The sequence below is a fragment of the Phalacrocorax aristotelis genome, chromosome 8 (assembly GCF_949628215.1).
Source record: "Phalacrocorax aristotelis chromosome 8, bGulAri2.1, whole genome shotgun sequence".
Classification (NCBI taxonomy): domain Eukaryota; kingdom Metazoa; phylum Chordata; class Aves; order Suliformes; family Phalacrocoracidae; genus Phalacrocorax; species Phalacrocorax aristotelis.
Genome location: NC_134283.1, coordinates 46,069,619 through 46,096,704, shown reverse-complemented (window position 1 = coordinate 46,096,704; position 27,086 = coordinate 46,069,619). Strand labels below are relative to the sequence as shown.

The 27,086-nt window shown below is 41.3% G+C and overlaps 1 protein-coding gene across 10 annotated transcripts in view; it reads right to left on the bottom strand.

The window, feature by feature from the left end:
- Positions 1-26,886, bottom strand: part of TCERG1 (transcription elongation regulator 1) — a 35,394-nt gene extending 8,508 nt beyond the window's left edge. The window contains exons 1-15 of one of the 10 annotated variants that reach the window (XM_075103044.1): positions 26,724-26,886; positions 25,399-25,624; positions 21,741-21,893; positions 21,273-21,534; positions 18,312-18,554; positions 14,412-14,474; positions 12,895-13,095; positions 11,540-11,655; positions 10,356-10,444; positions 9,184-9,344; positions 8,278-8,344; positions 7,055-7,190; positions 6,026-6,115; positions 5,154-5,272; positions 2,934-3,084 (exon numbers count right to left, since the gene is read on the bottom strand). In XM_075103044.1, coding sequence (XP_074959145.1) covers positions 2,934-3,084; positions 5,154-5,272; positions 6,026-6,115; positions 7,055-7,190; positions 8,278-8,344; positions 9,184-9,344; positions 10,356-10,444; positions 11,540-11,655; positions 12,895-13,095; positions 14,412-14,474; positions 18,312-18,554; positions 21,273-21,534; positions 21,741-21,893; positions 25,399-25,624; positions 26,724-26,821 — 2,175 coding nt within the window. In that variant the 5' untranslated portion in view covers positions 26,822-26,886. Of the gene's footprint in view, positions 1-2,933; positions 3,085-5,153; positions 5,273-6,025; positions 6,116-7,054; positions 7,191-8,277; positions 8,345-9,183; positions 9,345-10,355; positions 10,445-11,539; positions 11,656-12,894; positions 13,096-14,411; positions 14,475-18,311; positions 18,555-21,272; positions 21,535-21,740; positions 21,894-25,398; positions 25,625-26,166; positions 26,317-26,723 lie in introns of those variants that run through there. The other 9 variants (XM_075103035.1, XM_075103038.1, XM_075103036.1 and 6 more) reach the window with 9 other exon arrangements.
- Between the last annotated feature and the right edge of the window lie 200 nt (positions 26,887-27,086).

Here is a 27,086-nt window from a genome sequence, read left to right as displayed (position 1 = left end):
ATATAAACATAAAAGGCTTTATATGCTCTTTTCTTTACCATCTCAACAGAGAGATTAAGATAGTAAGCAGAGACTAGGAAACAACTGGTTAGTGCCAGTAGGAAGTTGCTCTACATCTACAGCACTATCAGTTTTTCTTAAAGTAGCTGAACAAAATGCTAAGCAAAACCGTTTATTCATTGTAAAATTAAGAATGTTGTTTCAAAATATCTTAAAACATGCATGCAGTATCAAAAATATGAAGCTTTCTAAGTCATGGAATTAGAAATATTTGTTAAAAATCAGACAGTTCCCAGACATTACCACAGAAGTCTATAAAGTAAGGGTATCTCAAAGTTTCTGTACAAATCACATATGCATGCATATATATATATTCCACAGGATAAAAACTGCGCACCCGCGACACTGCTGGAAGCGCCGTGGCCCCAAGCTGCAATACAAAGCCAGACCTAAGAACGCCACCATGACCCGCAGAAAGGCACTTCCGCGGGAGCCGCCAGCAGCCCCCCCTTTGCTCCCCAGAGCTTGCTCGCTACCGTGCAGGGGTGCCAGCGGGGCCATGTGCTGCTCACCAGCGACCGACCGAGCGGAAAACCAGGAGGAACAGCCAATTCCCTCCTGAGAAAAACCAATGATGCTTCCAGACCTTTAATGCTCTTAAAGCACGGGTTTAACTTCAGTCATCCGCAATGTATACAGCGCAAGTGCTGCAATTTCGTTTTCAATTTAAAAAGAAAGGAGAAAACATCTCAAAAAATTGAGCCAAACACACCTCACCAAGGAATTATCTTTTAAGGCTGTAGCTCTACGATGTGGTGAGTTTGGTATATCTATACGCAGTAACGAGCTCAACTAAGTAGAATATTACGCAAGGGAACTGTTACGAGATCCTGGTGCAGGACAGATGACACGGCCGTCGGCACAGCGGCCGCAGGATGCTTGCGGCCCAGCGCCCCAGCGTGCCTGCGCAAAGCGGGACACCAGGCTCATCGGCAGGACACGCGACAACGCGGCGCCCCGGGACGGCACACGGGCAGCTTGGCTGATGCTACCAGCCCATAGTGCCTTCCCCGGCATCCTCACACACGCCCGTACTTCCTCATCTCCGTCACCTGAGGAGTATTAGCGGTGTTTTTACTCACTAAAGTTAGCCACGTGAAGGAAAACAACCCTATGAAAAGCTGGCTGCTCCATCACCATCCAATAAGCCGTAACTCAATGAAGCAAAATCAAAACATTACAAAATTTAAAACCCTTACGTTAAAGATTTCTGTAAAGTTGATCCTCCTTAAATAAAGATTTTGGACTTTTAAAACAGACTGAGAAAGCTTCAGGTTAAATGCCTTAAATTCTTTTATGTTTTAAGCACACTCAAAATCAAGGGAAAATAAGACTGAAAATATTTCAGGTGTATTTAGAAGTCTTTTTTTTTGGCAGTTAACACATTGCAGGTACAACTCTCATCACTTCACAAGGAAAAAAACTAAAAAAATGTAAAGTACCGGAACTGCGGGAGGCTAAAGTCACCACACAGAGATACCAATTCTTTCCTCACTAGGGAATCCCATAATATTTGCGTGTCAGTGATTGACAGCTGTCAGACTGAACTGATTGACAGGCCGCACAGCACATAACTGTAAAGTCTATCCACTTGTTATAAAACAGAATACATAAAATGGTTACAAAACGCTTTTGGAGAAAAAAAAAACATTATTTCAAAAGCAAACAAATACAATCTCTCTTCTTTTAACTTTTCAACTTTAGAACAATCATGCAACAACAAAACAAATATTTACTTTTTTTTTTTAAAGTCTTCAACTGCACTATTAAGCTGCAAGAATGCTTTAAAATTCCATATTCATAATCAAAATGCAGTACGTAATGGTCTAGTTTTGAACTATATCAGTTCTCCTCTGAAAGCACAATCATTTACTGAAAATAACAGCAGTAAGTCAACATTTGAAAAAAATACAGAATCAAATTCGAACACAGCACCTAGATTAAAATATGCAAAACTTATTTAATAATGAAATTGTCCCCAAATCTACCTGTTAGTCAAAATTTTTCTCTTCCGTAAGCATTCTTAGTAGGTGAAATTTGCAATAACTTTATACTACGAAATAAATATTGCAGACTTTAAAACGTCAAAAATGATTAGGCTTTAGAGGTTATTCTCTCCATTCGCACAACACACAGGGACATGTAAGAAAGCGGCTGCGTATTCTGATGATAATATTTGATGCCACCTCCAAGGTAGCCTGCCTCCCCAGTGGTGAAAGCCTGCTCCCCGCTATTGACAGTACGGTCAAGTGACATTTGGAATTCATTAATCTTTAATAGCTGACCTTTAATTCTAATAAGCAGCGGTTTATACATAAGATATATTTACTGAAAGATTAAAAAGTCACTAAAGCGCTAGCTTTTAGATGGAAAGAGAAGATATGGAACCTGTTTGAAATTTAAACGGAGTACCCTACAGAGAATTGCAAGTTCTTACTGCCTCCACTGAGAGAACAGAGAGGTAATGGCCAGTTCTGGGGGTCCAGCCAAACAGGACAAGAATCCTTTTCCTTTTAATGCTTCAGGATAATATAACTTTAAAACAAAAAACAAAAAACCAGGCATTATTCCAGTTAAGAATATAACGTTACTTGCTTAGGAAAATAAAAGAAAGTGTGATTAAGTAAACACAGCTTCACAACAGATCTAAGTTCAATTCTATATACTCTAAAAGTCATTATACCTGCAAACTTAAAACGGTTAGTTCAGAAAAACCAAAGGAACATCCGTGACGTGTTTACATTATAAAGCCCCTATGGAAAGAGAAGGACCGTGTCTCAGAGAGGGCCCACTGGAAACCACGCACTGGCTTTGTCCCATCTCACTCAGACCCACACCATTCACACAGCCGGAACTAAAAAAAGTCACCTTACCTTCTCACCCCTGGTCTTCGAATCTTCTTTTTCCTTCTTTCTTGCCGCTGTGATAAACTCATTAAACAAGGCCTCTCGATCTTTCATCTTTTCAATTGCCTTGAATCTCGAGTCTTTAGCATGCTTGGCTGCAAATTCACTAAAAGTAGTTCTGCAACAAAATGGCAAGTGAACTCATTTGGCAGAGCTGTCTTTGCTGGGAAGCAGGTTCAGCAGAGACATACTTCTGCTAGAATACATGCCAGAGCACAATTTAAAAAAAAAAAAAGGCAACATCCTATGGTCTCACTATAGAGATGCTTGATCAATGAACTCTATAGAAAGGAGTCAGGTTTAGGCACGCACATGAAAGGTATTGTTAGAGACTTACAGGGGTTTTTTAGTTTGTTTGTTTGGATACAGCTACCTGCAGAAAGCGCAGGTGTAGGAGAAGAGATTACAATGCAACCAAGAAGAAGAAATGAAAAAGACTCAGTTGTCTACAAAAATCTTCTTTTTTGTGGGTTAGCAGTTCAGCCACCAGCCTGTCCAGGTATTTCACCGCTGTGAAACTGAAAATTTTACGTGCATTCACTTGCAGCCAAACCATGCTAAGAGTTCACCAAGAAAATCACCTTTTGGTATTAGTCACAATAGAACACTGGCTGAATCAACTTTTCCTCCTACAGTGAACATTGTATAGCCTAACCTTAAAACACACGGTGTTGAAGAAATTTTAAACACTATGGGCAGATGCAGCAATACTGGGCTTTCAACCCATTATCCCCATAGCATTTCCCTGACTGTTCTCTCACCTCCAGGGCCAGATTCCAATCTGTGCAGTAGATATAGTACTGCCACTTACCTCGAAAAAAACCACTACTGTGCTTTTTCCAAGCTCTGATGCAAATCTGGCCCCAAGAATACGTGAGACACTTATAATCATACGAATGTTTTCATCACAGCATGGAAATAATTAGACTTGGAAAATCCAGCCTACTGTTGCTGTAGGGTAAATTGAAACAAGAAGAGAATTTGGTAGCTTATTCAAAAAGATTAGAAAGTGAATGTACAGCTATATTGAAGAACAAGAGCTGTTTAAGTGAAGTGGAACACAAACTCTTGAGCATGTTGGACTGAGACAGATGATAAAAAAAACAGTCTGGCACTCACAGAAGTACAGCAATATCTTTAGACAAACACTGAAACCAGAAGACAAAGGATAAGATTAAACAAGACAGTATTTCAGCTGGAACTCTCTCTCCCACCCAACCCGTAATCAGGTAAGAGTCAGTCCCAATATGTCACACTGGAGATAGCCTGGGAGCTGAGGATACTAAAGCTAACGTAATAGTCCGTGTTGCTCTCTGAATTATATATTCAAACTTATTACTGATTAACTTTTTCTTACATTTCCACGCCTCCATTCTTCCCAGCCTACTACTGTTGAAACTGCTACCCTTACTAAATGAGCAGACAGGTGTTTTAAATAAGAGTTATTAATTGGATTTGAAGTAACTTAAAAGTTAACACTGGCTTCCACCAGATTTCCAAAACGTGTCGCTGAAAAAGATTAAGCTGAAGTGAAACAAATGAGTTCTCACTGCAAAAGAATTAGTGCCAGATAAGCCAAGAGATGCTGAAAGAGAATGCTTTAGAGCTCGTCTGGTGACGTAAGCACATATTTCATGAACTCTATGTGAGAAAGCTGTGAAACAAACAATTCTAGCAATAAAATCTTGAATGTTAGTACATTCACTGTCATCACCTTGCTATTATCACTGCAGGTAGGTCTGAATATGAGGGGTATGTAATAATTTCTATATTAAAGCAACCAGAACATTCTATCATATTGTTAACATAGTCCGTAACCAGAAAAAAAACCATCCCTTCAGCCCCCTCCAAACTGATGAAACCTCCCTAGTACTTCCCAGAGACTACTAATATTCTTAAGAAGAAACAGGGTTACTGAAGAAAACTTGTGGTGGATCATGAGGCCTCTCATAATCTGGACAGCATGCTGGGGATTTCTTCAAAACAACTTAAAATATGTAAATCGTTATAAATCACAAGTTCTATTATTTCATGGGTTAGGTGACTACAAGCAAGCAAAAGAAGAATTCAACAATCTGATGAGTTTTCTCTTTTTGCCCGTTTTGAAAGAGGTTAACCTACCTAACACCACCCAACATACTTCTGTCTAATAGAGCTTACGCACACGAACAAGAAAGAAGCTCCTACCTTGGATTAATCTTTGCTTCTTCCATCATTTTCTTGAAATCCTCCTTGGCCTGCATTATTTTGTTTTTCTTCTCCTTGCGCTCTTCTTCTGCTCGGGTTTTCACATACTGATCAAATACCTACAGAAACAACAGTCACCGACAAAAACCATACAAGTCTGAAGCCACATAAGCTCTAGGCAAGAGGGAGGAAAAATCCCATTTCTTTCCTTTTCTCCCATTTCCTTTCCTCTCACCACAGAGCCAACATAGACGAGGTAGAAAGAAAGTTTAGGGACTCTTCGTATTTGAACATGCGAATTATTCCAATCTGCTAAACATGTAGTATACTGGATCTAAACACATAATCTGAGACCTGCCAAGAAATTTCTTACACATTCACGTTATGTTAACATTTTTCTGGGTCATACGTTTAAGACAGCAGACACTTCCTCTATTCTTGAGGTTTTCCATCTCCCTACCTCCATCTGAAGAAAAGCTTCTGGAGTGAGAAGTTGCTTAACAGTAAGAACACGCCTTAGTTTTTCTCCCAAACACTTTTTTAAATAAAAAGAATATTCATTATGCCAGTATTTTGAAGAGATACTGACAAATTCTCACCATTTCATTCAGGTTTGGAGAGCTCTGTATGCATACAACTTTCACTGTGTTAAAGTATTAGACCTTCCAACCACAGGAAAAATAAAAACTATCAACTCACTTCTTTTCCTGCTGCCTCCTTCTGTTTCCAGACAAACCCTAACAGTAACAAAAATCCCTTGCAACACTGATTAGTCTGGAAGGGGAGCAGGAACAAAACCAGCAGGCTGATGATTTAGATAAAGCCTGTAGTAGCTGTGTCTGGATGGGGAGTGAATTTGACTTCTCTTTTACCTGTTTTCTTTCTTTCGGGTTGAGAAGTAAGTAACGAGGATCAAAAACTATCTTGTGCAGCTCTTTCTCCCATGTTGAAAAAGCAGAGACCTTTGATTAAAAAAAGGCAGGTTTTAACTAATGGTTACATTTCCTCAAATACACAGAAGCTCTCCTATAGTTTTCAAGCAAAACTGTATATCTGATGAAAAGAGGGAAACAAACTCATCCTGAAGTTTTCATCTCTAAGAGATGACGGAGGCTGCCATAGCAAGCTTCAACCCTAATTGGCACTGAAAACTTCTAAATGACAACACATTTAATTAATATGGGTGACATGCAAAGTACCCCAGAAGATGTACTCGAGATTGTGTTCTATATCCCATGCCTGCTCTGTGCCTTTTCTAAATGTTATGAGTGTAAACAGTTCTGCTACAAGAGATTGATTTAAACATGTTTGATAAATAAGCTTTATTAAAACTACCCCATAAAATCCAGTTATTGAAACTAAAGGAAAGATGCATAGGCAGCTGAAACCACTTCTGCTTTTTAAAGTTACTATATAAATTTATATTCTAACAGCCTAATTTATTCATTAAAACTGATTGGTATCAAGCAGATTTAAAATTTAGTTAACTAAAAGCAAAAAGTGTCCCATTTAAGCATAAAAGTGTACAGACCAGAGTGGAACTTACTGCTTTTCTCATGTAGGCACATTTCCAAAACATTAAGGATGTGTCCAGTTTGTGTGTCCTCTTTATTTTCAACGGCAGCTTTCAATTAGGTAGTTACTTAACTTGGGAAAAAAGTCTGTCCTGATACTGTTTAATTTCAGTTACTTAGAAATAGAAGGTTTGCTATAATTGTAACGTTCTTTGAAATACAGAGTCTTGTACCAAATGCATCCGTTAACCAGAGAAAGGATGAGATTGTTTTCCGTACATAACGCACCGCAGGTTCTGAGTTCGCTAAGAATTGAGACCTCTGCCTCAACCTCCCCCTCCCTCTCTCCCCTTCTCACACACGCACACACACGCTTATTTCTCTAACCCCTCTTTCTAGAAGCATGTCCTTGAATTGTTTCATCCGAGCCTCCAGAGGGACAATGGCTCTCTCTCGAGCGGCTTTAATTTCAGCTTCCATAGCAGCCTCCTTCTCTGAATCAATATCTTTGTTATCATCTTTCCTGAAAAAAAATAAACACAGAGTATAACTTGGGAAGTAATATGTCAACCCTGTAGCTCAGAAATTGAACGACACCAGGACAGAATGGATATAACTGATTACTTCAGCAGTGTAGGCTTACAAATCACGAAAGCCATTCTTTGAGACGTGGATACAAGTGCTTTCGTACTGAAAGAGCTCAAGGACCAGGGTATTCTCAATAACTTCAGTGCCAACAAATGACTCCAAGAAGTTAGCACATTCTGGTTGTATTCAATGGTCTCACCAGACGTGCAATAGATTTTACATTAGCTGTACTAAATTTCTTGTTTCCTGTTCAAGCCCATGAGGCCCTGTGAAAAGACTAAGACTAAGGGAGTTAGTTCAAATTGGGAATAATTTACAATCATTACACAGAAAGTGCTGTAACGCAACTGACACATTCATCCATCAAAGCATTTCTGGGAAAAAAGCGTGCTGTTTGTTGATTTACATTTACTAAGAGCAAACGCGCTTTGTCCCAAACAAACCCAAAGCCCTAACTACTAACAACTTTATGATCATCCCTAAGAGTACACAATAATAAATAAAATGCTAAAACTACTTCTAAAACAGTGCGCGTAAGTAACCTGGACAGAAGTGACATATATCACTTCCAATAGGCAATACAGACCAAAAGACCTAAACAACTCTTAAACCTTTATAACAGAGCGAAAACAGTAATCACTATGAAAATCTGCATGGCTGGATTTTTTGGCAACAAAAGCTCGTGCACAGAAATTAACAAGGTAGATAAACAAGCAACAGAAGCAAACTATTTAAGATAAACTGCACTCAAAGCATTCCTTGGATTCACCAACTTATACCATCATTCCCACTTTGAATGATTTCGAAAGCAGACGCTATTTCCTCTGTACGTGAATTTCAGCTATCTCAGAGAAATATCAAATACTCAAGCTGCTAGAGTAAAATAGCAGAAAGGTGATGATTGTGTTCACCAGTCCCATTAGTCACTGTTCTACTCTGCTAACAGTATACACACTGCTCAGATGAAAAACTTCACTTATGTTATCTACACAGACCATTTTGTACTGAAAAAGCAAACTTACTTGCGCTTTTTGATTTTAATAGGCTCGTCTTCGTTTGCTTCCTCTGTAGATTCATGCTCTTCTCTAACTGTAACAGATTTCAATAATACTTTAGATTTTATCTTTTATCTATGAAAAGCTTGTAAATCACAAATGAAGCCTCGTGCAAAAGCAGAGGACAATGTGTGTAGCAATAATATTTTCTGACAAAGGAAGACATACAGTTTTCAGTCGCTTGCAGAATTACACTACCGGAATTTGGTGCCAGGACTAATGGATTTGTGGCCAGCCTTGTATTTAAAGTGACAAACACTGACCTCTTATTTCCAGGGAAAAGAAACCCTCAGGCTAAACAGCCTAATAAAAGCACATTTGGATCTCCTGATTACCTACTTGCACTTTGCTCTCCTCCAACTACCAAGCCCACATGTCATCCCAGGATCATTTACTAGAACTCATGCCAGAAAGAAGTCTCATCTCAGCAGCCTCTTGAATGTTCTCTGCTCTTGGCAGCTGTTTCCAAAACTGTATTCCAGTCGACGTTCTCTTAAGTTAAATCCTCTTCTGCGAGAGCCCATTCGTACATTATGATTAACCTTTTCTGGCCCCCAAATTCCTCTTCCTTATAAAACAAACACAGTCCCTTTTTTTAGTCAATAAAAACTGTGAGTTTTTTTTTCAGCCTGTTGGCATTTAGAAAAAAAATTAACCTTGTTAGTATCTATGTTCTTCAATAGACTGATATTTTCCAAAGGACTCCATAAATCCACATTCCCACCAGCCGCCTTAAATTCCAAAGCTATACACTTTTCAATATATCCTTACATTTCTCTTACTTATTTAAATGTTACTAGTTTGGCAAATCAGCACAAAGTGAGTGATAAATTGTATTCAGACTTGTTAGGAAGGCAGTAAGATGGCTCTTACTAAGTTTTTTTCCTTCTTCCATTCCTTTTTTGTGAGGAGGTTCTTGAATAATTTTGTCCACATCAGCTCTTCCAATTAGGTCATCTGGTCGGTCCCACATGGAAAGACGAGTGGTAGGGTTATAGAAGAAAACGCGCTCATCACCAGTCCACACCACACACCTAGAAATTTAACAGACAGGAAGCCTTGTTACCTCTGTCTTCCTTCATTCTGTATACCCATTACCATATTCAAAGACTGAAGCAAGCATAAAGGTCACAGACAGATCCAGGTTATACTTACTGCACAACTACCAGACGCTCCTACTGTCCGAACAGGGCACTGAATTACTGCGTGTCTCTGCCAGCACATTGGAAATGCAATTCAATTTTAAAAATGCTTTTTATCACAAACTGCAGTACATTCAATTCTTCTCTAGAAAAACATCTTAGCTGAATCCGATTTTCTGATAAAATGTACCTTATCTCTTCAGTGCCCGGCAAAATATGAGAAAAAGCAACCTAATAGCCTTACCAGAATTTTATAAATGACAGGATGAAGGAACCACAGAGATAATTTGAAGGGAGACAGTTTTAAATAACAAACATTAATAAAAAAAGCATCAATGGCTAAACTGCAAAAATTAAAACAATCTCTCTCTCCCATCAGTAAGATTTTTACCGTGGTCATCCAAACGCACAAAGACGATTTACATACATTATAGCAAGAGTGACCTCATCGTGACATTATACATGTAGGCACCTGATGAGTATCTGTGCCAAGTGTGGGGGCAGGAAGATTGTTTTGGCCAGCAACCATGCCCATTCCATCCGCAAAGCACTGGGGCAAAAGAAGTCAAAGATTTTTTTTTTTTTTTTTTTGCCAGTATTTCATACCAGATCAGGAGGAATCGGTGGCAGATGAGGGGGACCATGACACACAATCTATACTGGTAACGTACCTCACAGGACCGCGGTTAGTGTGTGGCAGAAAGGCCACGCACACACCCCACTGCACATTATGAGTGCTGGCACTGTGAGAACAGTGTCGGCTGGAGGAATCCCACATTATCTGAGACAGATGTGTACCAAGAACAGGATCTTCACACACTGTTCCTTGTTCTAATTCCCCAGCGACCTTCCTGGTGGCTACGAGAAACGATGCTTCAGTGCCATGGGGAAACCACTACCTACCATGGGGTTCCTGGAATTGGAGTGGTTGCAACCGGCTTGGCCTTCTGAGCTGCTTTTTCTTCTTCAGTCATTTCTTCCTCTTTCGGCTCCTCAAGGGAAAAACAAGTTAGAGGACTCAGGCAATGACAGCTCGCTAATTACTTATTATAACGTAACTAACTTGTTTCAAACAAGCAAATGTATTTTGAAACAATGCTACAAACATCTCACCGTTACACTTCATCTATGCTCAAAACAGAAGCATTGGAATTTCAACACACAGACAGTAACTGCTATTCAAGAATCTCAATTCAGAAAACCTCTAAGTATTTACTTAACTGTGACTTCAGTGAAGCCTTATTTAAATGCCTTCCTAGATCTGCATGAATCCTTGAGTCATGGCCTGAATATAGGGGCAAGGGTGTAGGTTCTCAAAGAAATTTTGATTTATTCTTAAAATTAATATACTTGAAGGTGAGACAGGTAGTACAAAACGGTCAAAAATGCAATAACTTTTGAACAGAAATAAGCAAACTAGTCACTATCTCAGAAATAAACAGGACAGAGGGGTAATAAAAAACAGCAACTGAATTCTATGCTTTTGCCTACTAAGCTACACTGAAAGTCACAGAAATCAGTATAAAACCTTTAATTTTCATTCAAACACCTCAGCACCTTTCAGAACTATGCCTTCTCCGCATGACAAAACGCCTTACAAGAAAAAAGTTGGTTTTGTTTACTGCAATGAAAACACTACATTTTCCAGGACATGTGTCCCTGACAGACTGAACTTATCAGTTACAGCACATGGAGGACGTTTCTGTTTTGTTTCAAAATCTTCCAAAATAAAAGAGTAAAGAAGTAGAGAAAAAGCTATTGGAGATTTCACACACTCAGGACAAGTTTCATTTTGCTGAACACCTTAAAATCAGCGAGAACATCACGTCTATGTAATTAGCTTACTTTTTTCATGTTCTTACTAATTTCTTAACTCACTCTTTTTCTTTTAAATGCCCTATTTTCCCATTTAAAAACAAAAAGAAAAAACAAACCACCAAAACACACCCCTATGAGTCCAAAAAGGAAGGCTTTCAAAATCAATCCAGGAATTTAAGAACTCATGCCTGGTCTACAGATGCATCCACACCTGTAGAATGTAGGATTCAAAAAGGCGATACCGACTATTTGGTTGCAAGGTCTTTTACCTCCTTTATAAGTTCTTTTATAGGTTCTTCTTTTGGTTCTTCTTCTTCTGTCTCCATTGGTAAAGGCTCCTCTGTAGGTTCTTTAATTGGCTCTTTAATCTTCTCTTCCATTTTTTCTAAATAAAGACAGAATTTTTCTTCATATTATTAAGAAACCATTATAGAACCACAACAGATTTATTTTTATCAGTATGATTTTCCAAGCACAACTTATTTTGCATGTATTTGGATCGCTTTCTGTCCTTCTCGGGCTTTACAGCATCTGCTTATAAAGACACAATTATCTCCTGCACCAAGGTCAACTTGGAACTGGAAAAGGAAATATTGTAAGGCAGCCTGTTATATTAAAAAGCTAACTGAAGTGTACCAAAAGAAAGAGCTGAAACACTAATAAAAATATCAACCAACAGTGCAACAGTGAATTAATTTTCAGATTAAAATCAGAGAAAATTCATGAAGAATCATCTGAGGATTGCTCTGTACCCACTTAATAAAAATAAAATGTACGATCTTTACTGAGGAAAATTGATATTTGCTGCCTCAGGTGTTTTTATCTCAGTAAAAAGACGACCTATTATTTAAACCTGAATTACTAGGAAGATGGGTATTAAACTAGCTGACTGTGTAAGTGTTCTGAATTTGCCCAAAGGTTTTTTTGTAACTGAAAAATTCAGCAGGCAATAAAAGAAAGAACTATTTGGGTCCAGCTGGATTTGTTTTCCTAAAAGACTTTATAAACTGAATAAAAGCCACAGAATTTTTGCCCCTTCTTCCTTATTTATGATACAAGAACAATTTCTCTCCAACGTAACACCACCCATGGATAGAATGTGGATTCAAATAAACACAAGTCACAGAGTATGACCAGAATATGACTTAGGAATGCAGACAGGGGGAGATAATTTATTCTTTACTCATATTCCAAATCTGTTTACATACTTAGTTTTTGAAGATCTGAAATTTAGCATTTCAATGATCTTCATTCTTCCCTGCTTTACAGTCTTGACAATAACCAATTTTTTCCCTCTCTTTTTATCTTTCTGCAATTGGGCTCTTCTCAAACATGTGAGTATATAAAGTACTTGCTTTCTTCTAGAGTGGAAACACTCATTTACCCAAATGTCACAGGATTTGGAAGCAACTCTAGAACCAAATACTCCTGCGACACAGTGGGAAACAAAGAAACTATAACTTTCAGGCTCAAGAGCAACTCAAATAGATATTTATAATCAGGGTTTCAAAGTATTCTTAAGGGAGATAAGGGATTAGAAATATTCTCGTTCACATTTTTGAACACAACCATTAGTAGTCAAACCAATTTTGCCTAGTATACAGCTATATTAAAAAAAAAGTACCTTTTTCTTTCAGTTCTTGGGGTTTTTCCCACGTTGACTCCAAAGTCCTATTGTTATAATAGTAAGTCTTTCCGTCTGCTGTTTTGTACTCTGTCCACTCAGAGACTGCTGTTGCTCCAGCCAACGAAGCAGGTGAAGCGGCAATAGCAACCTGAGGATGGATCATAGGTACAATGGGAGGGGCCATGCCTGGCAAGACACCTGCGTACAGAAGAAAAAAGGGGTAGGGGGAATAAAGAAAAGAAAAAAGGAAGTAAAACAGTAAGTGACAATGAAGTACTGAAGAACCAAAACCTAGCACTTCACTGACTTAATTTACAAATAATCAACCTATATAAATAAACATATTGTTTTAAAAATTGGAAAGCAATGCATTGTTACTAAATTTCCCTCCTGTGTTTTACAACCAGTAATGCCCGTGTTACCAGGCAAATTAGGTCGCTTTTTGTTTTAGAGTAATGTGTAATTCTGCATAGCACAAAGCTTGTTAATTTTTAGACATTTGCTTAAACACTTCAAAATTAAGTGCTCTATTTATTAAAAAAGTCTTTATTAGACCTCTACAGCAAGTAATTATTTTAAAAAAAAAATCTACTCCACTGTTTAATTATGCTGCCATTTTAAGAAATATTCCTATTGCTCTTGAAAAAAGACAACAGTGGCTTGAATTTGAGCCAGACAATACCGGGCAAAACTCTGATAAATCCTAAATCCTAACTTTAAAAAAAGTTAACATTAATTCAGAGCCGTGAATAAAAACCGATGAGAATGAAATAATTTCAGATTGTGTGGCGGTTTTGTTTAGTATTGAAGACTGATTGGAAAAAACATTTTATTCACACCCTAAAGCAAAATGGCAAGTAAATATCCAAAGATATGAAAGCCAGAATGCTACATTATCCCATTATTTCTCTACTTTTCCCAACAAAATGGATATACTGAACGTATTTTGAATAACAAGTTCTAGAAAAACCAATTGGTAGAACTAGAACTAAAAGATCATAATTTTGAGCTTTTAATATTTATATTAATAAGGTTTATCTTTTTAAACAATGGAAAAGCACGCATTACACATTGCCATAAAGTATTTTCAGTAAGTGACACTGCTTAAATCCATAATTTGAAAAATGAAAATTTATACTAAGACGCACATACACGCACACACCAACATGCGAGCACAATCATGTCACTATACACGTGGAAGTAGGAGAAACAAAAATCCACACACGAGAAACTAATAACTAAGTATGGGCATGAAGAGGTTCACAATTATTACAGAACTCAATGATTACAGAAAAATGTACTGGATTGTTTGTATAAAATAAGCTAACACTAACAGTTATTTGGGAAAGTTATCTCCTGGCCAAATATGATATTTGCATTTATACTGGTTTTGAAAATAAAGGATATATATTCATTCAATTGGGGAAGCAAATAAATAAATAAAAGATAAACAACAACATTCACTACCATGCCAACTTACAGACAAAACGAACTAAGATGGTTTTGAAAATTACCGGTCTTGGTGGTAGCGACTGTCTTTACATACGGGCAGCTGACTATTTGCATCATTGCTACACCTGTAAAATGGATAAGCAAGCATGTTGGAAAGCTGCCATCGTATGTCAGCTACCACTGGGAGTCTGGATGCTACAGATTTCATGCTACAATTTGGAATGCCATTTTCAGCTGGCAATGAGAAAGCCTCCCAGCAAGAAAACGTGAATTGTTTTTGTGCCAACATTTTATGCCAGATCAAATATATAACTAATTTTAAGCTGCAGCAACAGTTTCTGCCTACATTAAACCAGCTGTTTAGCAAGTTATTGGGATGTCATTAAAAAGAAAGGTATTTCAATGAAGACTCAGGGGTTTAAGTTCATTCAAGGCGGAACTCAGATCTCCTTGTAGGGCAGTACCATGGGAAAATATTCTACTAACGGTGCCGTTTTCCACAGCCAGCCTTTGCTCAGACAGATCCATCAGGGGAGCAGCAGCAAAGTGAAAGTAATGGTCTCTGCTATTTTCAGTCTACTGCTGCCTTTAGAAAGCAGCGGTAAGAGCAGAAGGACAGATTTAAACTAGCCAGACTAGCAAGGCGTGGCAGGGCGACAGCCAAGTTCAGCCCAGAGGGAAAGCTGAGGTTATGAGGGTCATTACGGAAAGGCTGGAGGTGGAAGAAGGGGGGAAAAGAGAAAGAAACGCAACGAAGCTGCGAACCGAGGTATGCAAAGCTGCACTAGGTCAGTGGCAGCAAACTTTATTTTTCATTAGTAAGAATGTCACGAGCTGAAAGATGCTCTAAAAGCAGCGTAACTAGCCCTCAAAAAGGTAGCATCATGCACAGTTCTGCTATTCAGCTCATTAGGAAATGACATAGAAAGGCCACAAAGAGGGAAGCATCTAATCCTCTTCGATTAGATGCAAAAATTCAGGAGGAAATTAGACAGGGGTAAGGGAAATGCATTTCCAAAAACCTTCATTTTAGGGTGTGGAAGGAAACAGTAAAAGTTCTCTCTACGTCAGTCCAGTCTGGACACTCAGAAACTGAAATACTTCAGAAACTTCCCCTTACGCGGTTTCAGTTCCATCATTTGAGGTTGGAAATCCTCCAGTGCAAAGTGAAATTAAACCCCTGTGTTTACAACCAAAGTAATTTCAGTTTTTCTTCATTAGAGATCTAGTATGGAAAGCATAAAGGAATATTGCCAATTTATTTTAAAAAATATTTCTGAGAAGGCAGAATTGTAATGTTCTTTAATAGTCACCTCAGTGTAAGAATCCAAAACTAGTTTTATCAAAAAAAAAAGTATGAATTGAGACACAAACATTGACTCAAACAGCACTGAATGAAGTGTTTGTCTAAATTTGTGGGGTGGGAGGGAAGGTTCATGTTATGTACTTGAAAATGAATCTGAAAATTCGTTTTGTTAAGGAAGTTACAGCATGTCTTAAAACTGGGTCAGTATAAATAATGCCATCTGCGGGAGCTCTGAAATTAGAGATACTGCAGCGCAGATAAGACTCAGCAAATACCCAAGCTGTTTCCTCTACCAAGTTCATTCTCAAACATACAACTAACTTTTAATGTATGAATTAAGAGAAAGCAGACTTACTTTTTAAGATCTGAGATTACGAGATATCAACTAATCAACTCTTCCATTGTTGCGTCTTACTATAGTATAATACGGAGATTAACTTTGAAGTCATGTGACAATGGTATTGTTCAGCTCTGCCTCTGTAACTTGAAAGCAATCTGGCTGATATTATATCCAGTGCTGAAAGCCCCAAACACCTATACAGTAAAACTTCGTAAGCCTCTGACTTTACCTTATACTGCCATGAAGTCATTTTGACTTCTCTTCAGTTTCTTGTTATGGTAAAATATTTTAAAGGTTTTCTTTTCTTGTACAGTGTTTATAAACCACTACAATCAACTCAAGCCAGAATTAGCTGACAGAATTAGACTGATCTTATACTGTAATCAGGCAAAATGACAAACTGGATGCGTTGGTGGAAGCACGCACTTTACGGCTGGGTATCCCTCCCATGTATTACGGCATATTTTCCACGCAAAAGGCTCATCTCACTGCGACAACAGAAGAGGCCAGGGTCTAAGACTCGCTACTGGCAAGTTCTGAAAAAAATAACTTCCAAGAACAAGTTTAAGAAGATTGACGTTCTTACTCTGTCTTTCCTTCTGTATTGCACTACTCACAACACTTTTTGACTGAGAGTTTATGAAAACACCCAGCCCAAGCGCACACCCCAGTGTACTCATTTTCACTGGCACTCTTCTCTACTGCTTTGACCATCCACACTTGACCTGACAGGTCACACCTGAGTAGATGATTATATCCTTCAAAGGTGTGTAAGGACCCCCCACTCTATGCTGATCCCTTGCTGGCAATGTCAGAAATTGCCATTAAGGACATTCAGCTGACCACCTTTAAGGCTTAACCCTTTTCATTGTTCTTCCAAACCGCACAGAGACGTCAGAATTCTCCTTCTATCCTTTATCCATATTTCGTTCAGCCTTGAGTATCATGTTCAGAACAGTATTTTTTGCTCTCTTAAAACAATGAGTAGTGCACTGCTATTTCCTTTTCAAGCAAATTATAGATTAAAAGTAGCTTTGCCCAGTTATTTTTGAAGACTATCCTAAAAGCAGAGGCAACTAAAAGTCGGTCCTCTCTTCTAGTCAGCAGAACTAATACCCATTTTAACTACTTTGATGTTTATATTCTTTATCAAAGAAGTGTTATAAAGGATTAATTTTCATCCAACCGATTCAATGGAAGGTAAAGGCTTCCCTTGACACAGGGAAGGAATCACCTCGCTCAGCTTGTACAGAGTCAAAAATGTGAGGATGCTGCTCAGAGCTGATTCTTTGTAATTCCTAATAAGAAACTAACTTCTATCTGATACAACTGGGGTCTCAAACCTCCCTCTGCAACAGAAAATCATCAGCCCTGGAAGATATTTAGTGCTACTGCATGCTGAAAAAAATCCATTAATTACTTTTGTACTAGAACAGGAACTCAACTGCATCCATGCAAACTGAAACATGGTCTTTAAGCAATGAGTGGCTTTAATGGCCTCTTAGGAGGACCTCCGCAGCAGTCGGGTCCAAAATTTTGCCAGCCTAAAATTAGTTCCTTAAATATCTAAATATTTCATAAAAACTTAAGAAAATATGATTTACCCAGGAACCAGTGGGCTGCCATCTAAGATTCTTCTCAGTGGTTTTCACATCTAAAGCCTATGCGTAATACCCTAGCATCTTCAATGCCTTCGTTATGGTCCTCAGCTTAAACCTCCACATTCTGCACAAGCATTCTGTGTCACACTTGATAGCTGCGAACACCTAACATCATTCTGGGGTAACGCATTTGAATGGTCATTTTTCCTGCTCATAAACATATTTTCTTCTTTTAATTTCTTTCAGCCATAATCCATGTCCTCAAATATTTATGCACAAGACTTAAGGTCTAAATCAAGCAAGTAGAAAAAAATTATAGCGATATTGCAATTAGTAAAATATAGTGCTACAATATTCTCAGTCACACATGGATTCTGTCCAGAAGCTCACTTTTTTTAAAATAGGATGACAAGATAGACATGTGCCATGATACTAAAAGTGTTTAGTGCAATTCTTATACTGCCCTATCATCTAGAAGAAAAAGGTTTACATGTTTTCTGACATGTATATCAGAATGTGTATCAAAGAACTAGCAGTCAAAAAAAATTCAAGTTCTCCGTTAATTAAAAAGTCTGTCTGCTAACCCTGAATTCTTTCAAAAATACTCTGAGTGGAGAGGATTCAGGCAAGTTCCGTACACAGTGGACACATGAGTGCAAACAAATTGACAACATGGACATGTAGCGGACAAGACAATTACAGTTCGCCAATTTACCTGGAAGTGGAATAGGCATGCCAGGAAGGGGGACACGAAATGGAGGTACCATTACTGGTGGAAAAGCAGGAATTGCTGCAGTTGGTTGAGGTACTGCATGAGGAACTGCAGGAGGCAATGTCTGTGGGACTGGCTGGGGTACAGTCTGCACAGGTGTAGCAGAAGGAGCAGAGGTTGAAACACTGACTGATGGTGTGGCAACTGAAACACCCGAACTCGGGGTCTGGTCTTGTGTGGTAGGTGCTGATAAAAAAAAACAAAGAACACCTTGTATCTCAGACACTACAATATATTTGCCGCAAACATACTGGCTCTCTGTTTCCCAACAGATATTAGGTAAGCAGATATGCTTAGATATAGTCAGCAGGAAGACACTCTTGGACCAGAACACCTTTGCCTTCTCTGACAACATTAAATATCCACAAAGAAAGTAACTTTCAAATTTTACTTGGCCCCATTGTTTACACCTAACAAGTCTCTATATCAGTAGCAAGGGTGTACCAAAGGACAAGTAGAGCCTCTGCATCCCTGTTCAGAAACATAGGAAGGGAATGTTACAGAGAGTTTCAAGTGGAAAGAGACTGTTCTTACGTTAAATGAACACAGGTTCTGCCTTTCACAATAATTGCAGCAGCATGTGCACAACAACAGTCTGTCTAAAACTATGCTTATTGAGCTGTGATCCAAGAACGGAAAAATGTCAATAAAAATATGTGTAAATAAACAAGGAAAAGGAAAGTACTTTTGTTCAGAAGCTGCAAGAACTTTCTTGGTCTTCAGTGCCTCCCAGTGGGAAAATACACCTCTAGCATTCAATTCTATAATCCTTGCAGCATGACTGAAATCAGCACTTAACTGAGACTAGAGTGCTGCGTATCAAAGCACTGGCAAACAGGAACTAGAGGCGTGACTGATTAAACTTGCTGACCAGCCTTGCAAATCTACACTGTGGATTTGGTGGAGGGGAGGAGGAACTTGTAAAAATAAGCTAATTATATAAAAAAAAAAGAAACCACACCAGCTTATGACCATACTATATATAGCATATTGTGCATTTTTTCTTCAGTATTTAACGCCTACCAGAAGCATTCCCAATAACACACCAGTATTAACATACTTAAATCAAGATTTTTGATCTGTTAAGTGTTTCAGAAAGGGTGAAAGTTCTTAGCACTGCCTAAAATTTAGGGAAACAGAGCAGACAGTCAGTATGTGATTTGTTTTAAGGCCTAAGTCAAATCAGTACCAGACAAGAATGAAGCTCAGCCAGAAGTCCCAGGTTTTTTCTCTCACAGCCCAAGTCTGAGAGTTATAAAATTATTTTAAATGATAAAAATTTTATCACCTAGGCACAGACACCAACAGTAACAGTTCTTGAAAGCAGGGACAAAGTTTAGCAGGTAGAACAGGCAGAAGTGGAACAGACTCTCAGCGTTCGATATTAGGAAATTTTGCTTCAGAGAAGGTGCAGAAAGTGCTATTCCAAAAGTAGGATCAGTACCCAAAAGCCTGGCATTAGGCCAGAAGCTAACATTCACCTCCCACCCGATTCTTGTTACTCAGCAAAATGGTTAGAGTAGATCACATTTCAATAAAGCAGCTGAACGCAGTAGTAAGTTACCTTTTGAATTAAATAAAAGCCCTAAAATGCCTTGAGCAATACAAATTATTTGTTACTCTAATGATCTGTCCTCCCTCCAGTGTTAACTGAAAGCATAATTTGAGGGTTACCTAAATTTTATTCCCTTTCATACACAGATCTCTAAAGTTTGGGTTAAAGGGTGAGTTAAGCTTGACTTGTCTCACCTGTTACAGGAAAAGGATGAAATAATTTCAGGGGATGCAACTATACACTACAGCTGGAGCTGGAACAGTTCAGCAATTGCTCATCTTCTGCATACTCTTTGGCCTGACTCAGCGCACACGTTTTTGCCAGCGCAGCTACAATGGTCAAGACTGTTAAACAACGGGATTCCTGAGTGGCATAAACGTCATGCTTTCGGTCACCCTGCTTGCAGACGGCAACGCTGACCAAACTGTCCCTTAACAAGCGTACCTCGCTGTGGTCATGCTAGGTGATCTTACTCATTGTTTGCTGGTGACCCGCTCATGTGTGCAAACAGTACGTAAGACACGCCTCTACGTAGATGCTCTGCACTAGAGGCACTGTGTTAGCATATATATGCAAAGCATAGTATAATCACACTATATATTATATGCAGATACAATGGATAAACAAGCATTATGTGCATGCTGCATAAATTCAGTCCCCTTTCCTCTTGAGTTCCCTCAGTTGGCAAACCCTTAAAAACAAAGGCTCAGCCCATGTAAACAGCAGCTACCTCGAGACTATTATTCCAAGGTCAGGAGTGAACAACAATGGCTCTAAGGACTTTTTCCTCTTTTGTGCAACTCTAGCACATGGGAACTTAGGAGGCTCAGTCAGAAGCTAAGAGAAGTAAAACAGCAGAAGCAGCCCTATTCTGCAGTGAATCCCCTCTCCCCAGCTGGGAAGCAGCACTCAGAGCCAGCCTCTTACAGCAACAGAGGCCGTCCTGGAAACAAAGAGGAAATTGCTACAACTAGAACTCCTACCTTGGATTAACTTTTCTTGTGAGATGCTTTTAAAAACCATTTAGCTTTATCCATAGTCAAAAGGAAATGGATGCACAGTAACTTTGAGATGATGGGATAACAGCAGAAGAAAAATGTACAAAGACCTAAAGAGAAAGGGTTGCGTACTGATCTAGTATTACTCTTCTGAAGTGACTCTTGCAGACTGGGAAGGGGGGAATAAGAGGTTCGCATGCAAGGTTCTTCTGGATTAAATACTGTACTTTAAACTCATGCTCCACTCTCTGTTGAAACAACTTCCTCCTGGATACCAAGCTTTTGCTGCAGTAATTCCCCCCAAGCAGCATCCCCACCATCGCAAGGCTCGAGAAACCCTCAGTTACTCACTGGAAATCGTCTGTGAAACCGAAGTGGCTGTGGTTGTGGTAGAGGTTGTGGAGGACTGCGTACTCGAGGACGTGGATGGAGACGCTGCGGATGCAGGACTACTGGTGGTTGGCGTGGAGGCACCTACTGCTTGTGCTTGGGCTTGCGCCTGGGCCTGGGCTTGCGCAGCCAGCATCGGCGTCAACTCTGACTGCTGAATGACTTTGACCCCATCTGGCTTGGTCCACGCTGACTCACGTGTACGCGCGTTATAGAAATAGACCTACGATTTAAGAATGTTACCATCAAACAACTGCTTATCTGGAGGAGGAGCATTTATAAATGATCCGGTTCCTCCTGTTTTGAAAAGAATTAATAAGATGCTAGACAAGAGCATAGAGTTTTACCACAGTGCAAGACTGTGTGTGACAGCGTGCTCACAAGAGCAATAAACACCCATTACTTCCTTGTTTCTGGTAACCATCTTACCTTGCCATCTGGAGTTTTGTTTTCTACCCATATCTCTTCAGCTGGGGGCATTGCTGGTGTTCCAGGGGCAGTGACAGGCGGCATTCCTGGAGGGAACATCATACCGGGAGGTGGTGGCATGCTACCCATGGGAGGAGGCATAAATGGTGGTCTCTAAAGGCATATAACAACAATAATAGTGATCATGATGATGACTATAATAATAATACAATTTTCAAGCAGAGTCTTCCTTTATTAGAGCAGCAGATGACAGTACAACTATAGTAAGGTTAACTCTACCAGTCTTGAGAGCTTCTTTAACAACCTAATGCTACCAGCTCAGAGAACGTGCTCCCTGACAAGCCGCCACCTATGGCAGAACAGCTACAACAGGCATTTCACTTCTGAGATGCCAACACAAATGCAGTGCGTGAGAAAAAAAGTGGCATGAAAAGAAGTGGGGTGAGAGAAAACTCCTCTCCTCAAAAGGTGAAAATATGCCAATGTGAGAAAGAGAATGAAAGAGCTTTTTCTGAATAACTGCCACCCAGACACCCCCAGCTGTGAATCAAATATACCACTGAACAGTTACACAATTACCCTCTTAGTGAAGAAATATATATATTTTAAAAAATTATAAGCAAGCATCCATTCATTAGCATAGCAGAGCAGTGGCTTTCACTACAACCCATTACACTTCTCAATTTCCCATTAACTAAAACTCCAGCAAGTGCTAGTTTAAAAAAAAAAATACATTTTCATTATTGCATTATCATAAGAAAACCAGAACTGCCCTGCACACCACTGTTACCTGAAGGCCTGCTTTCAAATTCAAGGTACCTCAAGTTCTTTTATTCCACTTGTTTATTTGTACTGTTCTGAAATTTCCTGTGCATAACAAGTATAGTGAACACTTCCCTATGAGAGACAGTTGACAAAATCCACCAAGTTCTTTAACTTATTCTGCATACGCCTACAACTGACCTAATTATCTCCATCATTCCAATTCTAATTGAACTTGTGATGCAAAAGATTTCCTCTTCACAAAGGCAATACCAAGACAGCTTGCTGGTAAAAGCCTTGTAGCTCTGCACTCAACGGCCAGGCCCAAGAGCGAAACGCACACATGCGCCAAGACCAGGGCTTTGCTGAAGCTGGGACGTGTGCAGGAAATCCAGTGTCACAAAAAAGCCATTAAGGTAACTACAGCCTTTCTTTCCTTCTTTATTTATTCTCCACAGCTCCTCCATCTGGCCACGAGATGATCTTTCCTTTACTGCGCTACAATCTGTAAAAAGAATGTAGCAGAGCTCACTTTTTGCCTGCTATTGCTGCTTTTGGGTGGGGGGAAGGGAGGGGGGGTTAGGCTGTTCCAGGGCAGCGAGGAGGGGACGGCAGGTATACAGCCAGGGGATCCAGAATGCCCTTCAGCCTCGCTCTAAGCACACTCTCTCTTTTGTTCCTACTACAGGACCTTTTTAACATCGTGTCTCCCCTTGCACCAGACACAGGATGAGAAGCTAAAAACCAAATATTTGGTGCAAAGCAGAGCACAGTGCTGACACGGCATGAAAAACGTAGACATGCCTGGCGCATGGATTCCATGTATGGCAATGAGCTGTAGAAGACACGCTTGCTGCATGGCACGATAAAACAGCTATGATGTAACAGCTGAGAGCTGAAGCACATTCAGAATACAAATCAAACACATAAATCAAGGAGACAACAGTAGCTAGGGCTTGGGGCTTCAAATTAACTCCAGCTGATTCCTGCAACTGCGAGAAGGAAGCAAGGTCCTGTTCTCCCCTCTCAGCCTGAGTTCCACGGCACAGTCCGACACTCTTCGTTGCTTCAGCGCTTTCAAGGTAGCGCATGGACACAAGTATTAACACCAAGAGGGAGAATGGGATCATAAAGCACCAGAACAAAGACGCAGGAGGTGGAAACACTCTTAAATAAACTTAAGCTGAGCATGAAAACATACCACAGAACAAGGTCCCTAGTACTGAATGAAAGGAAAAGATGGCATTCAACGAGGTGAGTGGGACTGTTTACATCCCTCAGACTGTACTGTTTCAATCTTCAGTTCCACAGGACTTCTGTTCAGCTGAGACTGTTTCAATAAAATGAACAGCTACTTCACACCTCCCTGAGCACTCCCAAGTTCCAACAACATGCTTTACGGTCGAGTAAAAAGCTACGGAAAACATGCACTGGTTTCTTCTTTAAATCTTGTGCTCGGGATGATGATAGCGCATAAAATTAAACTACAATTTGATGTCAGTTTATTTCAGATGAAGTCCAGCTTAAATCCTTGCTCCTGCTCTGGCTGCTTCTTTGCTTCCTCTCGTACCGCTCCCTCCATTCCACACAAAGCTGCCTGCAGAGCTACACAGTGAACCAATCTGCGTTGGGAGTAATGTGGAAAAAAGCTCCCTTAGCCCCACTGCCAAAAAACATATGCAAAGCAGGGCCTAAAATACCATGAAATAACCCATACCAGCATGTTCTTTTTGCATCTTGCCCACACCCCTACACTTTAAAATAAATTTCACAGCACTAAAGTTTTCACTATTCTATTGCAAATGGTGGATTTAAACCATTATTTATAAACCAGGCAGTACTATTCACCTCCTTCTCGACCCCCTGCATCCTCACACAGTAATTGCACTGCTCTAATAGCACTGTACTCCTACAACGTGTATAAAACAATACATTTCTCATTCACAAACATGCTGTACCTTTCAAACTGTCAGAGTCTCTGAAACGTAGGCAAAAGAACTTAAACACACATCACCATAAAATGCAGACAAATCTACCTTACTCGAGCCCAACGGGCTCATATTACCCCTGTAGCTGCTAGGAATGGTCTAAGTTTTAAACAAACAAACAGAACAGCAACAAACATAAGCTAAAGAGCATTCTCCATCTGCCAAAAGTAAACTTATGTCAGCACAAGGAGCGCCTGCAGCTGCTCCAGTCAAACACTGTGCCTGCTCTTAGGTTTCTTTTTTTTTTTTTCCAAAAGTTACATTTTTCTTTGTCAGCGTGTTGACAATTTCTGGTGCATTACTAACAATGCACCCTCCTGAACACAGCACTGAAGCAAAACATACCTGGTTCCTGATTACATACCTCCTTCTCAGAATTGCTGCCTGCCCACCTCACCAATCACTTGGTGATCAGTAATAATAAGCTACCGCGGCGACGGCAGGTGTGGCTGGTGCAGGAACCCACATGAAATTCAGCTGCACCGTCTGTGTCGGTCTTCATGCACGTCCATCGTTACCTCGCTAAGCAAACACAGGCAGAACAACCAAGACAACCCTACGAGGCCGATGCGTACTTCACGTGCCTGCCCTGAGGCAGTCAGAAGTCCGAGCACAGCCAAATCCTGCATTCGACACAGCCACAGGGCACCAACACGAAGTCAGGTTTTAGTAAAGACTCTGTTGGTTTGTGTACCTTAACTGTGTAATTGATTAAATTAGAATTGCCTCAAGGGGATAAACAATTTGTGTTTATATTCCACAGGTATGCATGAGTTTATAATACCGTGCCCTGCTGTTTATTTCATCCATTTTAATGTGTCTCCTCTTATTATTTCCACACATGAAAACAAACAAGAAAAATCCTTAAATCCCAACTCAACAAACCAAGACAATCTCCCATTCTTTACCTGTAAATGTGGAGGTCCCATTGGTGGCGGAATCCCTCCTGGAGGTGGCATTGGAGGCATGTTTGGATCAAACGGAGGACGTCCGAAAGGGGGGCGAGGTGGTGGAGGAGGACCTCGCATCATACCAAAAGGCGGAGGCGGTCGCATAAGAGGTGGCGGGCCTCTCATGACCGCATTTGGCGGGGGAGCCGGGCCACGAAACCTCAGTGCTTGCTGCTGTGCCATTCTGTGGATAAGGCCAAAGGGAAACAAAGTTTATTGTTTTTTGCCGCTTAGCTGTGGGAAAATTGACTCTTACAATAAACAGGGAAAAACCCTAATAAAGATCAAAAGGGTGTGGAAGAAATGCCACACTTGAATAAAGAAAGTTAAGTGTGCAACTACTTCAACAGTTTCTTCCCCTTTGCAAGTCAAGTTTGCGAGTCCTCAACTGTTAGTTTTCACTCATGGAAAGGAATAACCTAGAGCTGGGCTCAGGGTAGGCAGGCACTGTGGAAGCACATCCAGACCTGCCAGAGCTCCTTCAACACGACCTGCAACTCAGACTCCCGTCTGCACCTACGTCCTAAGCCTCTCGAGCAACGGCTGTTGATCGTGCCAAGGGTTTTCACTATTCTCTAGCACGAGTGTCTGTCAGAGCCCTCTACGCCCTTCATATCCGTGACCTACGGTGGGGTCTGAACTCCAACCATCGCGCTAAACCCGCTGCACCCCCCAACCCTCTACACGAGGGGCTTCGCAAACGTACATATAGAAGAAAACGTTCACCTTTGGAACCAACAAACACTCTCCAGCCGCTCTCAGGAAAACGGTTTTGCCCACTATTTGGTACCACTGCAACACCAATGTTGGCATGAGGACTCAAAATTTAAAAAGCAAAGGTTATGAGAGGGCGAAAGGCCACGCGCCGGCAGCTCGGCACCGGGCCGCAGGGGGAACCCCGCTCCTGCGGGCCCGGGCGGCGCGGGGGCCGCGCCGGCAGCCGGCAACGAGGCCCGCCCAGCGCCCCGACCCACCGCCCGCCGCGCCCCGACGACCCGGCCCCACGCCCGGGAGCCGGAGCGGGACCAGGGCAGAGAGCGGCCGCTCCCTCGGGCCCGTCCCGGCACCGGCCGCACGCGGGGACAGAAAATGGAGGCGGCCCGGCCCCGCCCCGCCGGCCGCGCCCAGGCCCGCTGCCCCCCCCCGCCGCCCGCCCGGGGCAGCGCGGCGCAGGCCGGGCCCACGGGGGCGCTGCGGGAAGGGCCGCGCGCGGGCCGGGCCGGGTCGGGCCGGGCCTGGCCGCGGGGCCCCGCGAGAGAGAGCCCTTCGCCGCCGCGCGGTACCTGAGCTCGCCACCGAACCGCTCCGCCGCCGCCTCCCCCTCGGCGCCGCCCGCCCCCGCGCCGCCGCCGCCGCCGCCGCCGCCGCCCCGCTCCGCCATCGCCGACTCGCAGCGCCGCCGAGCCCAGCCGCTGCCGCTGCCGCCCCGGCCAGGCCCCGCCGCGCCCCATTGGCCGCCCCGCACGCCCGTCAGCGCGCGCGGGGGCGGGAGCGCCCCGCGATTGGCCGCCGCGCCCGCCGACTTTGAATGAGGGAAGCCAGGCGCGCTGGGATTGGCTGCGCGCGGGCGTCCCGCGCCGCTTGCGGCGCTGGTCACGTGAGTCATGACCCGGGGAGAGGACCGGAACTGACCTCACGTCAGGCGG